The following is a 14,491-nucleotide window of genomic DNA, read 5'->3' as shown; positions in this document are numbered from 1 at the left end:
TGACCTGCCTGCTGTACTCTCCTCCTCTCCTCTTCCATTTCTCTCTCTCTCTCTCTCTCTCTCTCTCTCTCTCTCTCTCTCTCTCTCTCTCTCTCTCTGCCCTACTACCCTCTCAACTCCCCTCCCCATGCCCTGAATGAACTCAACTCTATATATATACCATCTTGTGGCTGGTCCCTCAGGGGGAAGGGATGTCTCAGCATGGGCCTGTTGAGCACCCCCCTTTCCTCAGAACTCCATAGAACATAATCCCCCCTCACTTTATCCTTGTATTAACACAACATTGAGTATATTCTGAACGAGGTGACAAAGCACGTTTATTACCAAATCTGTTCGCTCGCTCCCTTGAATTCTCTCTTCCCACAAGGTCACGTGGTTTTCAGTTACTAACACCTGTAGAGGGGTTACCCAGGGAGGAGTGGCGAAGGGAGGAACCTATAGTCCATAGGTGCTCCAATTACCACCCTGTCACTGACAGTGGGCACCAGAGCCTCTGTCCTGGGTACACCAGCAGCATGGGCTGCTCCCTGCAAGAAAACACACAGTTTTCTTCATGCACCATCCCTCTGGTCATTTAAGACTATTCCAAAAGGCTGAGTGTACACTGTTCCAATCAGAAAAGGGGTCCCTGAAAAGTCCTCGCTGCCTGCTACCATGAGCTGGAAACGAAGGTCTTGCTCTGCTTTGGGAAGATTAGAAACTTCTCAGGATAGTAGGTAAGGAAAAGTTACTTTTGTTTCTGTTGGGAAAAAAAAAATGTCCCCAAAGTTTTCTAGAACTCTTTTAGCTTGGGGTATGGGCCTGGATCTGGTTACTATAAACACAAGCTGTGTGAGTAAGGTAATTGTTTGTGTTGTCAAGGAAGATGGAGGGACATTTGTCCCATTGTCACTGTGACCAGCCCTCCCTCGGTCAGGCAAGAACAACATGCACAGAAAGGCTTCCAGCCCTGTGCGTTTAACTGGCTGTTGCTATGGAATTTTCCCTCATAATCAGACCCTCCACCTTGATAACTTAATTGCACACACACACACACACACACACACACACACACACACACACACTTGAATTGGAGTCAATCCTGAAAATAAGAGAGCTTTTGATTAATGCAAAATGAGAGCTCTTTCAGAAGCATTAATTGGATAAAGAGAATATGATTAAAGAAGTGTGGGGCTGTCCTGAACCCATACCGCTGCTGTGGCCATGACATCAGGAGTTTCTTACTCAAAGCACAAAGAGTCTTTGCAGAGACTTTTACTTCTGAGTGTTTTCTATGTCAGTGTCCAATCTCCTGACCACAAGGATGCTTCTCCTCCTCCTCCTTCCCCTCCTCCTCCTCTTCTTCCTCTTCCTCCTCCTTCTCCTCTTCCTCCTTCTCCTCCTCCTCTTCCTCCTCCTCCTCTTCTTCCTCCTCCTCCTCCTCCCCTTCCTCCTCCTCCTTCTCCTCCTCATTCTCCTCCTCCCCCTCCTCTCCCCTTCTTCGTCCTCTTCCTCCTTCCCCCTCTCTTCCTCCTTCCCCTTCTTCTCCTCCTCCTCCTCTTCCTCCTCCTCCTCCTCCCCTTCCTCCTCCTCTTCTTCCTCCTCCTCCTCCCCTTCCTCCTCCTCCTTCTCCTCCTCATTCTCCTCCTCCTCCCCCTCCTCTCCCCTTCTTCATCCTCTTCCTCCTTCCCCCTCTCTTCCTCCTTCCCCTTCTTCTCCTTCTCCTCCTCTTCCTCCTCCTCCTTTTCCTCTTCCTCCTTCCCCTTCTCCTCCTTCTCTTCCTCCTCCTTCCCCTTCTCCTCCTTCTCCTCCTCCTTCCCCTTCTCCTCCTCCTTCTCCTCCTCCTCTCCTCTTCTTCGTCCTCTTCCTCCTTCCCCTTCTTCTCCTTCCCCTCCTTCTCCTTCTCCTCCTCCTCTTCCTTCTTCCCCTTCTCCTCCTCCTCCTTCTCCTCTTCTTCGTCCTCTTCCTCCTTCCCCTTCTTCTCCTTCTCCTCCTCCTCTTCCTCCTTCCCCTTCTCCTCCTCCTCCTTCCCCTTCTTCTCCTTCTCCTCCTCCTCTTCCTTCCCCTTCTCCTCCTCCTCCTTCCCCTTCTTCTCCTCCTCCTCCTTCTCCTCCTCTTCGTCCTCTTCCTCCTTCCCCCTCTCCTCCTCCTTCCCCTTCTTCTCCTCATTCTCCTCCTCCTTCTCCTCCTCCTTCCCCTTCTCCTCCTCCTTCCCCTTCTCCTCCTCCTTCCCCTTCTCCTCCTCCTCCTTCTCCTTCTCCTCCTCCTCCTTCCCCTTCCACTCCTTCTCCTCCTCCTCCTCCCTCTCCTCCTCCTCCTCTTCTCACATTACCCCATCATGAGTCTTTTCCACATCCACAAGAAAATTAATTCTAGGATATTCCCCAGTCTCCTCAGCCCAGCCTCCTCACTTCCCAAGTGTTGATGATGAAATGCTTCTAGAAAGTCTTTAAGCACCTGGGAGTGAATGCCTGTGAATCTAACACCACAGAGGCCGAGGCAAGAGGTTCTTGAGTCTGAGACCAGTTTGAGATATACAAACAAGACCCTGTTTTCAAAAACAATGAAACTTCAAAACAGAAACGTGTTCCATGTCTCCTGAGGTAACACTCCCAGAGTGGAAGAGAAATCTTTGTTCTCATTGTTGCAACCATAGACTACCAATGATGTGCCTAAAACAACAAGCAATTGTTATTTTCCCAAAATATGGGGGTGGGCTTCAAGGTTTCAAAACCTCCCAACATTCCCAGTTGGCTCTCTGCTTCATGCTTGTGGCTCAAGACAGGAGCCCTCAGTGACTGCTATAGCCACCACGCCTGTGGCTGGCTGTCATATCTCTCAGCCAGGATGGGTTCTTAGTCCTCCAGAACCGTAAATCCCAGAGGAGTTCTTCTTTCTATAAGCTGCCCTGGCCCTGGTGTTTTATCACAGCAACAGAAATACACAATACATTTACTAAATGCTAAGTCCTGAGTTTTTCCTTACATATCTAGCATACCCTCTTTTCCTTTGTTCAGTGTGATATCTAATACGCCATTCTGAGGGCCACACTCTACAGTAGAAATTCCTTAGCATGTGTTAGAGGTTGATTAAATGCACCTGTACCAGCCATGCTTCGACTGAGAAGTGGAAAGATGAAAGACATTAAAAGCACAAGGTTAGGATGGTGGTATTCTGCAGAAATGTCTGCTCCGAGATGGAAGTCGGTATTTACAGTACCTTCTGAGGGTTTAAAGCAATCCATTCAGCTCACGGTGGCGTTACACTCAACAATGGCGCCAGCTCAAGAAAGATCACTCCTTGGCCTCATCACCTCATGGTCTAGAAGATCATGCAGGAGTGTGCACAGGGCCAAGCCAATCATTACCCCTCAAGCCAGGAGCAGAGAGCAAGGGCTGGACTCTTCCTTCTCACTATTCTCTCTGCAGGGCATTGCCTGTGAACTACCTCGTGCCTCTGATGGCCAAAGGTTCCATAGCACTTCCTATTATCACCCTGCTGTAGATGGGACCTTTGGGGACAAACCATACCACTGATGACCCTAATATTAGACAGGTGGAGGACAAGGTCAACAAGCATCCACAAAACCAGGCATCCACCACTGTTGCATTCAGGAGTGACTGACTGCTCTAGGTTGGGGAACTGTCCAAGTAGAGGCCTCGTGACTGGATTTGGTGGAGACGGTAGCTGTCCCTCATCTGTTCATTTGCATTCCCGCTGAAGGTCCAGTGGCCCCTAGGCAGGCTCTTCTCACAGGCATGACAAAAGCACAGCGGGACAACTCTCAGAGTCCTTTAAAGTCTCCCCTCAGAATTGGCTCTGTGCCTCTTTGTCAAATTAGTCAAAGTGAGCTACTAAGCCAAGGCCATGGTCAAGGGCAAAGCATGACGCCTTTCATGGAAGGACGCACCAAGTTACCGGCAAGGGCCATGGACAGGGCAAAGGTGAGGAATTGGGGCAATGCTACCTCAGTCTGCCCAGGGATGTGCAGCCCTTCTAAAGACAACAGAAGAGAAACCCCAGCAAGGGGGAGGCCTGGGCAGACCCGTGGCTGGCTCTCTCCACAGCTGCATCTCATTATAGTTCAAACTACACCCTCCAGCCCATTTAGAATAGGTCGCCCCCGGTGCTGGCTCCATCTTCCCACCCTTTATCCAGTAACGCGGGACGGCTCTCCAGGCGGGTATTCTGGCTGTGGATTCCTCTAGTGTGGTTGTTATGGGAGACATTTCATTTCACATCTGCTGATGCAATTTGCTGTCTCTCAACTAGAAAGACTGAGGTAGAGGAGAAGGGAAATTCATACTCTGTTGACTCTAAAGGCTAATGATTAATTTATTCCGGAGCTATATACAAATCAGACTATCGTCTTTCAGACAGAATCAATAATGCAATTTTAAGCCCACACACATTTACAAATGCTAGCACTCCAGTGCAGCTGGGTTGCCATGGGCAACCAGGGCATGCCAGCTCAGGATCTGAAGCCGGCTGCTGTCTTCCAGCCTTGCAAGCACATTCGGCAGACAGAATTCTAGGGAGCCCAGGGCACCCATGTTGGCTCTGATCTGGCCGCCGCACAAATGCACCCCTGTGATGACTTGGATTAGCTCTTGTCTGAATTGCTTAGCGCTCTTTAAGCTCCCGCCTGCACCAACTTTCTTTGATATACTTTGTGTCTGCAGCTCTATGAGCTGGGCATGCGCAGAGGGTAGAGGTGGGGAGCTGTGGGAGGTCAGAAGGCAATGAGAACAGGGAGAGAATGGCTCAGGTGCCCAGTGTAGCCTGAGACAGAGTTCGGGCGTGTTGCTAACTAGAAAGCAGGGCCAGTGGAGATCGTGGTATGACTGATAACCCCTAGGCAAAACCTCTCCTCAGATTACCCGATCTGTCTTTTGACTCTTAAGACAAGGAGACAGGATTATAAACTTCTTTGCTCTTGCAGGGCAGCCAAAGAGAAAACGTTCCTTCTGGTATATATTTATCCAGAAATAAAGAAGCAAGGTTTTTGCATTGCAGTTCAAGCAGGGGCCTAGCAGATAGCCTTCTGAGTACAAATTCCTAAAGGGCTCCGTGCTTCAGAAGAGAAGTCTACAAACCGTCGCTGTCTGTTCCCTTAAGGTGCAAACCCTCTCTGGCAGAGCCAGCAGCCAACCAAGGTACCACCGGGATCCTGTGGGATCACTGTGGCAAAGTGAACCGTAATTGGGATTATCGTTTAAACGTGCCGCCATTTCTATCTAATTGCTGTGCACTACAATAAAAATTATGAAATACATGTCACATTTACTCTGCTTTTGACTTGTTTAATCGCAGTCTTTTACTTCACTTTGTCCCGTCCTCACGTCCCCATTACTTTCCTTCAGAACAGAAACGGTTTATGAGACCTGCTTAGGGCCAACCCTCCCTCCCTCCCGCCCTTCCCACAGTGAGAAGGGCTCAGTTTATGCTTCCTATCCTGATCAAGTGCAGTACAGGTCCTGACCCCACGCCCCCAAAAGCATTTTGGGGCCATGGCTGTCCAGACTGCCCAGAGTGTTGTACAAGCCAGGTAGGGTGGATCGCAAAGTTCTTCAGAGTCCCTAAGGGAACTATGTCTATGTGGTGTCCATGCAGCATCCTGAAACCAGCAGCTATCCTGGGGGAGCCTGTGCTGCTTCGAGCTCAGACATCCCCAGCAAGGCCTCAGTCTTCAGGGGAGCCCGGCCTTCAGAGCGTGGAGCCCCCCATCTGGCTGCTGCGGGAATGCCTCACTCGAGAACGAATGCGCAGCCACTCGGTCAGCGCCCAAGAGCCCACACACAGGAGAACGCCTCTGCGCCACGCAGACCTAGTCCAAAACCTGAGGGCTGAAAAGGTAAGAAAACGGAGTCCAGACTGCACCCTCACGCCCAGGCAAATCTAGAGCAGAGATCTGAGGCTGGGCTCCCTAGGCATTTCAGGAGTTCACTTACCGCCAGCGACACAGTGAAAACCTTGGGCCAAACTCAGGTCCCTGCGTATCAGCTTGGTGTCCACCCCTTTGCTCTTGGAACAACCCCAGGTACCCCGAGACCCTGCTGGCCTCTACATCTCTCCCCTCTCCCTTCTCCCTTCTCCCCTCTCCCCCCCCCTCCCCTCTCCCCTCTCCCCTCTCCTCCAGTTGCCCACCCACAGTGTTTCTAAGCCCGGCTCCATTCTAGCAACTAAGCTATCCCCAACTAGAGGCTCGCCCAAACTGGTAAAAATGTAAGTTCACGGTCTAATGTTCACTAGGACACTGTGTCAGGCCACACGGCAGATAGCTAGAACCAACTCATCTTGCAACATGGTGGCTTCATGGAGGGTCCTTTAAAAAGCTAAGATGAGAGATCTAGTGATTCTGTCCCTAGGTTGATACCAATAGGAAGTTCCTAAAGAGGGAGACGCAGCCCCACAAACACAGAACCATTTCACCATGACTGACAGATGCAGATGGTGCGGCCGGGAGCTGTTGCTTATGACCACACTGGGGTTGGGTTTGTTTGTTTGTTTTACTTTTTACCGTGTCAGGAGTACGACAGGCCCTGATAGACTCCGAAACTCCAAGTGAAGTGTGGGGGAGGGGTGGGGGGTGGAGTGGGGGCATAGGTGAAAGTGCAGGGTGCCTTCTGACGCCGCTGCAGACCAAGACAGATGGCCTAAAAATGGCCTGGATTTAGGTTCGCTGTGGGACAACAAGCACGCAGGAGCTATTTTAATTTCATGGTAGAGCAGACAGGAGCTGGGGTTGCTCATAGGGAAGAATGTTGGCTTTGTATGAAGGAAAAGAAGACGTCGTCAGACTAGACACATCGTCGCCACAGATGGCAGCAAAAAGCACAGGAAGAAAGTAGACAGGAAGACCTACGCATGTGCGAACTGGCCCAGGTTTATGACTAAGGACCTACCTGTGTGTAAACTGACCCAGGTTTATGAGTAGGACCTGCCCAAGTGTGAACTGGCCTAGATTTATAACTGGGACCTACCCATGTGTGAACTAGGCCAGGTTTATGACTGGGACCTGCCCATGTGTGAACTGGCCCGGGTTTATGACTGGGACCTACTCATGTGTGAATTGGCCCAGGTTTATGCCTGGGACTTGCCCATGTGTGAACTGGCCCAGGTTCATGACTAAGGACCTACCTGTGTGTAAACTGACCCAGGTTTATGAGTAGGACCTGCCCAAGTGTGAATTGGCCTAGATTTATAACTGGGACCTACCCATGTGTGAACTAGGCCAGGTTTATGACTGGGACCTGCCCAAGTGTGAACTGGCCCAGGTTTATGATTGGGACCTGCCCATGTGTGAACTGGCCTGGTTTATGACTGGGACCTGCCCATGTGTGAACTGGCCTGGTTTATGACTGGGACCTGCCCATGTGTGAACTGGCCCAATTTTATGAGGAGAAACACCAGATTCCTTTCACCTGTGAGAAGCCCAAACTTGCTTCCACCACCCTGGGCCAACTTCTTCATATTGCACTTCACCCTTCCTCATGTCTTACTCCCAAGAAACTTCTAGAAGTTCCGCTCTCAGTCCTTTGAAGACACCGTCATTGTTCAGCAAGTCTGAGTATATAAGTAACCAGAAGCATGGTGGCACCTAGAATATCTGTCACCGGCAGTGGAGACACCTGTAAGGGTGGGCACCATTCCCGACACACCTGAAGCACACCTGAAGCACACCTGAAGCACACAGCATGGTCTTCCACCATCCCAGTCTGCAGTCTGCTTCTGTTGCTCTAAGAAAGCACCTGGAACTGTGCAATCTGTTTGGCTCACGATTGTGGTGACTGGAAAAACTCAGGCGCCCTGCATCTGGAGAGGAACAAGCTGGTTGCATTTTACCATGGCTGAGGGGGAAGTGGGGGAAGCAGCAGGCAGCTTTGCAGAAGAGACATTTCACTCTCTCTAAAACTAATCAAATCAGGTGAGCATCCAATAGGCCCCGCCTCTTAAAGGGTCCACAACCAAAATCCCAGCACACAGATCTCTGATGTAAGGATTGTATCCTGACCGTGGTGTCCTCTTACGCAGTCTGTTAGTTTGATTGGTGATACACTGGGCTAGATTTTTAAAGGTAGGAAGAACCAGGTCAAATTCCCTTCCTCAGAGATAAAATAAAACCAGAAACATGAAATCATTTCAGCCCAGTCATCTCGTGTCTTCTGAGCATCCACAAGTCTCAGACTCCATTCCTGATACACGAGCCACCTGCCCTCCTCCTCTGAGCCTCACCTAGGAAGTCTTGCAGATTCTGGACATTCTGAGGGTAGGTCTGTCAGGGTATGAGCAGCCAGCCATCCACCATGGCCAGCAGAGGCTAAGGAAGACTCAGCCACAGCTAGGCATAATGAAAATGTTCATTTCATTTCAGAAAATGTTCCCTGAAGGGGACAGTCATGGTTGTATTTCTGAAGTCTTGAAAGAGAAAGGTCAGATCTTGGAGGTGGGGGAAGGGGCATGGAGGCAAACCCAGGAAACTCGTAGCCATTTCTTTCAAACGTGTTTTATCTACCTATTTACACCCATTACTTAGAGCTGTGATAGTGAGTCCCACCTGCTAACATAACAAAGTCTTCTGACTGCTTTCTGTGACTTCCACACTGCAGGTCCCGACCCACGACCCACCGCTGGGATCGTGACATCAGTTTAGTAGAGAAAGAGCCCAACTTGGGGAAAGGGAACAGGAAGTAGAATTGGGATCATGATCGAGTGGTGCCTCACACATACTGAAGATAAATGCGTTTCGAAACTGTTACATGTGTGTAACATTGTGTGTGTTTGGGTTTGCACGCGCATACATCCCAGTGGGGGAAGTGGTATTCTAGATCAGCGATGGAATCAGAGATTAACGTGCCTTAACAGACGTGTGTCAGCTATTGCTGCCTTGGTAACGCCGTGTAACGACCACAGAATCTCAATGGCCCAGGAAGCTCTGCCTTCTCACAGGCCTGAGTCAGTCAGAGAGCTCTGTTCTCTGATTGGCTGACTCACATATTTGGGAGAAGCAAACCTAAGACGAATGTGGCAGGGGTGACCGGGGAAACCTGGCCTACTATGTTGACGTGAGCTGGAGGGCAGATGTTCTAACAACTACCACTGTGATCATGTAAGGCACTTAGCATGTGACACACAAGAAACTCAGCGATGGTTGGACAGGGAAGGAAGGGGTGCCTGAAGCTAGAAGAATTGTCTTAAAACCAAAATCACTTTACTGATTTTCTGACATTAATAGAAAGGAAAGATTGGTTTTGGCTGAATTCGTTTGTTTGTTTCTGTGTAGCCCAGGCTGGCCTTGAACACCTGACCCTCCAATCTCAAAGCAAGATAGTCTTTTTTTTTTTTTTAATTTTAGATTATTTCATTTGTTTTATGAATGCTTCGAAAGTATGCATGTACGTGGACTGTGTATGTGCCTGCCGGAGACCCTAGAATTTGTATTACAAATGTTTGTGAACTACAATATGGATGAAGGGAATCAAACCCAGGTTCTCTGCAGGAGCAACGGGTGCTCTTAAACACTCTCCAAGGTAGTTTTTTTTTAAAGATTTATTTTATTTATTTCATGTATATGAGTACACTGTAGGTGTCTTCGGACACAACAGAAAGGGACATCAGATCTCATTACAGATGGTTGTGAGCCACCATGTGGTTGCTGGGAATTGAACTCAGGACCTCTGGATGAGCAGTCAGTGCTCTTAACCGCTGAGCCATCTCTCCAGCCCTAGTCTTTTTTTTTTTTTTTTTTTTTTTTTAAGGTCTCATATCCTTGTGATTTTGAAAGGCCTTGGCACAATCCCTCACTCATATGACAATTTAAAAATAAAAGAAGTTTGCACAATTGTATTAGCTTTCCATCGCTGTGATAAAGTACCCAATCTCACAGTCAGTAGGTTCTGCCCCTTGCTTTGGGCCCATGGCCTCACAGTCCACTGTAGAGGGGGGTGTGGCAGGGGAGTCCCAGCCACTTCATAGCATCTGGAAGGCAAAGAAAGAGACCGAGGGGGCCAGGTTCTCAATATTGCTTTCAAGACAAAGCTCCCAATGTCTGAACTTCCTCCTACTAAACCCATCCCTTAGATGCCCCACCAACTCCCAAGAGTGCCCCAGGCTTGAGACTAAAACTCTAACACCTTGGGCTTTGGGAAACACTTCAGTTTATAGAATAATCATAATTCCATGGAGCTTGTCCTCTTTAGACCTGGGGACTCTCTCTCCCCCTCTCCCCCTCTCCCCCTCTCCCCTCTCCCCCTCTCCCCCTCTCCCCCTCTCCCTCTCCATCTCCATCTCTATCTCTATATCTTTCTTTGCTTGCTCATATCCATTTTCTGAAACTAGAGACAGCCACTCATGACCTAAGCTGGCCTGCATGCCTGCCTTTCTTCTTCCATTCATCCACCCATCTATCCATTCATTCATCCATCCATCCATTTATTCATCCTCCTTCCCATCCTCCCACCCATCCTTTCATCCATCCTCCCACCCATCCTCCCACCCATCCTCTCACCCATTCCCCCTCCCTCCCTCCCTCCCTCCCTCCCTCCCACCCATCCTCTCATCCATCCTCCCACCCATCCTCCCACCCATTCTCTCATCCATTCCCCCTCCCTCCCTCCCTCCCTCCCTCCCTCCCTCTTTCCCTTCCTAGAATACTTGATTTTTCAAAAGGGAAGTTATCTTGAGTCAGAGGCAGGGATAGAGCAGGAAGGCCCAGGGAGAAATAGATTTTTCAAAGGGATACTTTATTCGATTAATTAGTCAATTCCCCTGTCGAGGAAGAGGAATTATCTGTAAACCACCCTGACAGAGGAGACTCTTCCTGCAAGGAGCAGAAGGAAGCTTTGCCATTAACCATGGAAGAACTCATTTACGATGTAAATGAGCAACCAGCAGGCAAATGAACCCTTCTGGGAAAAGCATTCTAATCATAAACCTGCTTGCCTTGGGGGAGCTGCAAAACGAGGGGCGAGCAGAAGCAGGGCTCCTAGAACTCCCTCTAACAGGGCCTATGAGGGGAGGGTCTGGGAATTTGCTGCGAAATTGCATTTGAGTGCCGCAAGTGCAGAGCTTGGCAGAGGCTGGTGTCTCTAAAAGCCCAATGCACGTTTGCAGACTGACTTATTACGATTGCCACTACGTAAATAAGCCACGCTATTTGGATATAAAATAGTCAGATGTTCCCCTTTGTTTTTTATTTGTAGGGAAACAAGTCATTCAAGCAGTCTTTTTGTGTGTGATAGAATGTGACTTACTGGCGATGGTTGTTGGGAAGTTTCAAGCCCTGCCAAGCACAGGAGCGTCCAGAAGGGACATGTGTTTTCTCCGCTTCGTGCTCCAAATTTGCCTTAAAACCACGCAGTTACAGGAAAGCCTGATTTATATTTTCAAGGAACAGCGCGATAATGGCCCTGTTTTGTTGCGGCACTTTTTCCAAAAGCGTATCTTTATTGCTGCCTTTCTCTTTCAAAAGAACTTGGCTGATGATCATTGGATTTTCACTTTCCTCGGTGCCACGAAAATCCAATGAAGTGTCTCAGGACAGCAAGAATTTGGTTTACATGGCCGCAGACTTGGAGCCTGTCACACCTCTAGTTGCCTTTACTCTGTTCCTTCTTTTGATGGGAGGTGCAAAAGCAGGCAGAGGTTTGTGTACACACATAACCAAGAGGCAAAGAACCACAGAAACACTAGGAAGACACAGCGCACACCGGGCCAGATGCCTAAAGGCCGCCAGTGTATCCTACATGGATACTGGGGGTGGCTGGGGGTGGGCATTGTCTGCAGGGTCTGGCTCTGGGGAGTAGCGGTCACATCTCATGCATAAACGAAAATTATCGTAGAATCCTTTGTAAATGACACAATCACACTGGCTTGCGGGTATCCTGCCCTTTGTGGCTGTTGTTAATGGAGGTCTTTACTCTACTATGTCAGCAGTATTTCTAGTACATTCGTAGAACAAATAGAAGTTAGTGTCTTTCCAGATGGGGTGGGGGTGGGGCTCTCCTGGGAGGCGGGGCAACAGGTCCTTGCTGTTGTTACTTGTTCTTTTATTCTGGAATGGAGATCCAGGAAGGCGAAAGACCAACTCACTAACTATTGGGTCACTCAAGATAGAATTTGAAAGCTGTTTGTATCTTATTAAGATGGCGGCTTACCCAATAGCTTGGGGTCGGCCTGAGTTTTATGGAGGAAAGGGGGCAGGACCACTTTGGAGGTTGGTACGCATCAATTTCAGACGATCCTGGTCGGGGAGAAGCCAGTTTCTCTGTCACTGTCATAGGTCACACTGCGGTTTAACTCGGCCTTCCCTGGTATTTGGGGATCTGTACTGGCTTTAAAAAAAAAACTTCTTTTTTATATGGTAGATAAAAGACTGGGAGTGAGAACATGCACTCTGGAGATCTGTTTACTGAGCTGAGGCGCTCCAAGAGAGAGCCTGCCTCTTTCCAGTCAAAATGTTTAGCCAAAATAACGCCCACTAAATGGAAGGCCTGGTGCCTGGTGGTATCTCTTCCCGGAAGGCCGATGACACAGCTGAGCTACCAAGTTGTTGCAATTTCAGTGTTTGGAGTCTCTGCTGGTTCTGTTCTAACCCCAGCCCCAAATTCCGGCAACAGGCTGGGTGGTGTTAACCGGAAGGGAGAGAGAAGAGAAAGGGATCTTGAGAGAGGATGAGGGTAGGCACTGACGTGGAGGAAATAAAAGAAGAAGAAACATCAGAAGCTGGACTGGGGGAAGAAGGAAGAGTGAGAATTCACCGTGATTCTAAAGACAGTGTTCAGGATCTGGTGATCCAACCCCGGGACCCCTGAACGTTTGAACTTCCTCTGAGCACACCGGACGGGACGCCTGAGGGTTCCCAGGAGTTATGCTGGGGAGGACAGCTCTGCCCTCTTTTCCTTGAGAAAAATCTTCGTGTTGTTGATTCTAATTTGCTTCTTTTTGTCTTGGTGAGATCGAGCAGCAAGTGACTCTGGGAGAGCTACGACGCTTAAAAGCGATCTTTCAGGTAAGAGCTGGCCAGGTAAACTTTGAAACACCCATCTGGGCCTTTGATTCTTTACTTGATATTTGATTTTTTTTTTTTCAGTACAAAGTACAACTTTTAAAACTTCAATGAAATAGTCACAAAGAGTAATTGTTTCGATCGTCGTTTCTTATCGTAATTAAAAACAAGTTGCTTTTATTAGTTTAACCGATTCAAAATGAGCCTAATTAGACATTCAGTTGTGTACTGACCTGTTCTATCCTGGACTGGACAGAACGCAGTGTCTGTAAGTTCCCAGCTGACTGTTTTCTTTCTTTTTATCTTTTACATTATTTTTTTGTAGGAACATGAGAAGAGAGGAAGCCAGCTGCTAGATATGGAAACGTTCAAATGCATAATGAAGCAGAGTATGAGGTCCCATGGCAAAGTAAGTGGGGGTTGTACATAGCACATCGTGCAGACCACAGTTAACGCTGTAAACACTGAGCCAATGAGATCCGGGCATCCCTGTGAGCTCCGCTCCTCTCCTCTCCACTAAGACCTGACTGGTTCACCAGTTTGTTGGTATTCTGTCTAAGCTCCACCCCCACGGTTACCTGGCAACAGTCACGTATGCTCCGCCCCATGGTTACCTGGCAACAACCAGGCATGCCCGACACTATAAAGGGGGCTGCTTGCCCTCTCCTCATCCTCTTTTTCTCTTCTCTGCTCTCTTGCCCTCTTCCCCTTTGTCCCTATCTCTTCTTTCCCCATTCCCCTCCCCACTTCCCTCCTCGTGCCCATGGCCGGCCTTTACATCTCCCCTCTTCTACTCTTCTCTCATTAAACCTTTCCACGTGGAATTATGTTGGCTTGGTGTGGTCTGTCTGGACGCGAGCCGACATTTAAACCCCAACATAGTTGACTTGGAAAGGGCTTTAAATCACTTGGTGAACCAGAGCAGTGAGATATTTAGAGACTTTGCTTAGGAGGGAAACGGGACTCACCAGATTGTTGCTTACTTGCATATATGCTTTTATTCCAAAGACAACCACTTAACTTCTCTTCAGTCTTCCTCCACTTCCCTGACAGCGGTAATAAACCAATTTACTCATTTTCTGCCATTTTGGTTAGCTCAGGATACAACATTTTTTTAAATTTTATTTTACTTTTTATTTCCTTTTGTATTCTTTGATAATTTTGTATACACATTGTGGTTATTGGAATAGGTGTGGGTCCCATAGATTCATGTGTCTGAATGCTTGGGCATAGGGAGTGGCGCTATTAGCAGGTGTGGTCTTGTTGGAGTGGGTGTGGCTTTGTTGGAATGGGTGTGGCTTTGTTAGAGTGGGTGTGGCTTTGTTAGAGAAGTATGTATGTCACTGTGGGGGCGGGCTTTGAGGTGGAGCTATGCCCAGTGTGGCCCACAGTCTCCTTCTACTGCCTTTGGATCAAGATGTAGACCTCTCAGATCCTTCTCCAGCTCCATGTCTGCATGGATGCTGCCATGCTTCCCGCCATGATGATAACAGACTAAACCTCTGA

At 48.7% G+C, this 14,491-nt stretch overlaps 1 protein-coding gene across 4 annotated transcripts in view; it reads left to right on the top strand.

Annotated features, from left to right (window-relative positions):
* The first annotated feature begins 358 nt into the window (after positions 1 to 358).
* Positions 359 to 14,491, top strand: part of Wdr95 (WD40 repeat domain 95) — a 129,458-nt gene continuing 115,325 nt past the window's right edge. For all 4 annotated transcript variants that reach the window (XR_015634203.1, XM_087579522.1, XM_087579521.1 and 1 more), the window contains exons 1-4: positions 359 to 716; positions 5,593 to 5,833; positions 12,935 to 12,988; positions 13,311 to 13,394. Coding sequence is in view for 3 of the 4 variants with exons in the window: in XM_087579522.1 (XP_087435648.1) it covers positions 655 to 716; positions 5,593 to 5,833; positions 12,935 to 12,988; positions 13,311 to 13,394 (441 nt within the window). In the remaining variant the exon portion in view is untranslated. The remainder of the gene's footprint in view (positions 717 to 5,592; positions 5,834 to 12,934; positions 12,989 to 13,310; positions 13,395 to 14,491) is intronic.

The sequence above is a fragment of the Rattus norvegicus genome, chromosome 12, assembly GCF_021556685.1.
Source record: "Rattus norvegicus strain SHRSP/BbbUtx chromosome 12, alternate assembly SHRSP_T2T, whole genome shotgun sequence".
In the NCBI taxonomy this organism is placed as follows: Eukaryota; Metazoa; Chordata; class Mammalia; order Rodentia; family Muridae; genus Rattus; species Rattus norvegicus.
This window is presented reverse-complemented; position numbering and strand designations above follow the sequence as displayed.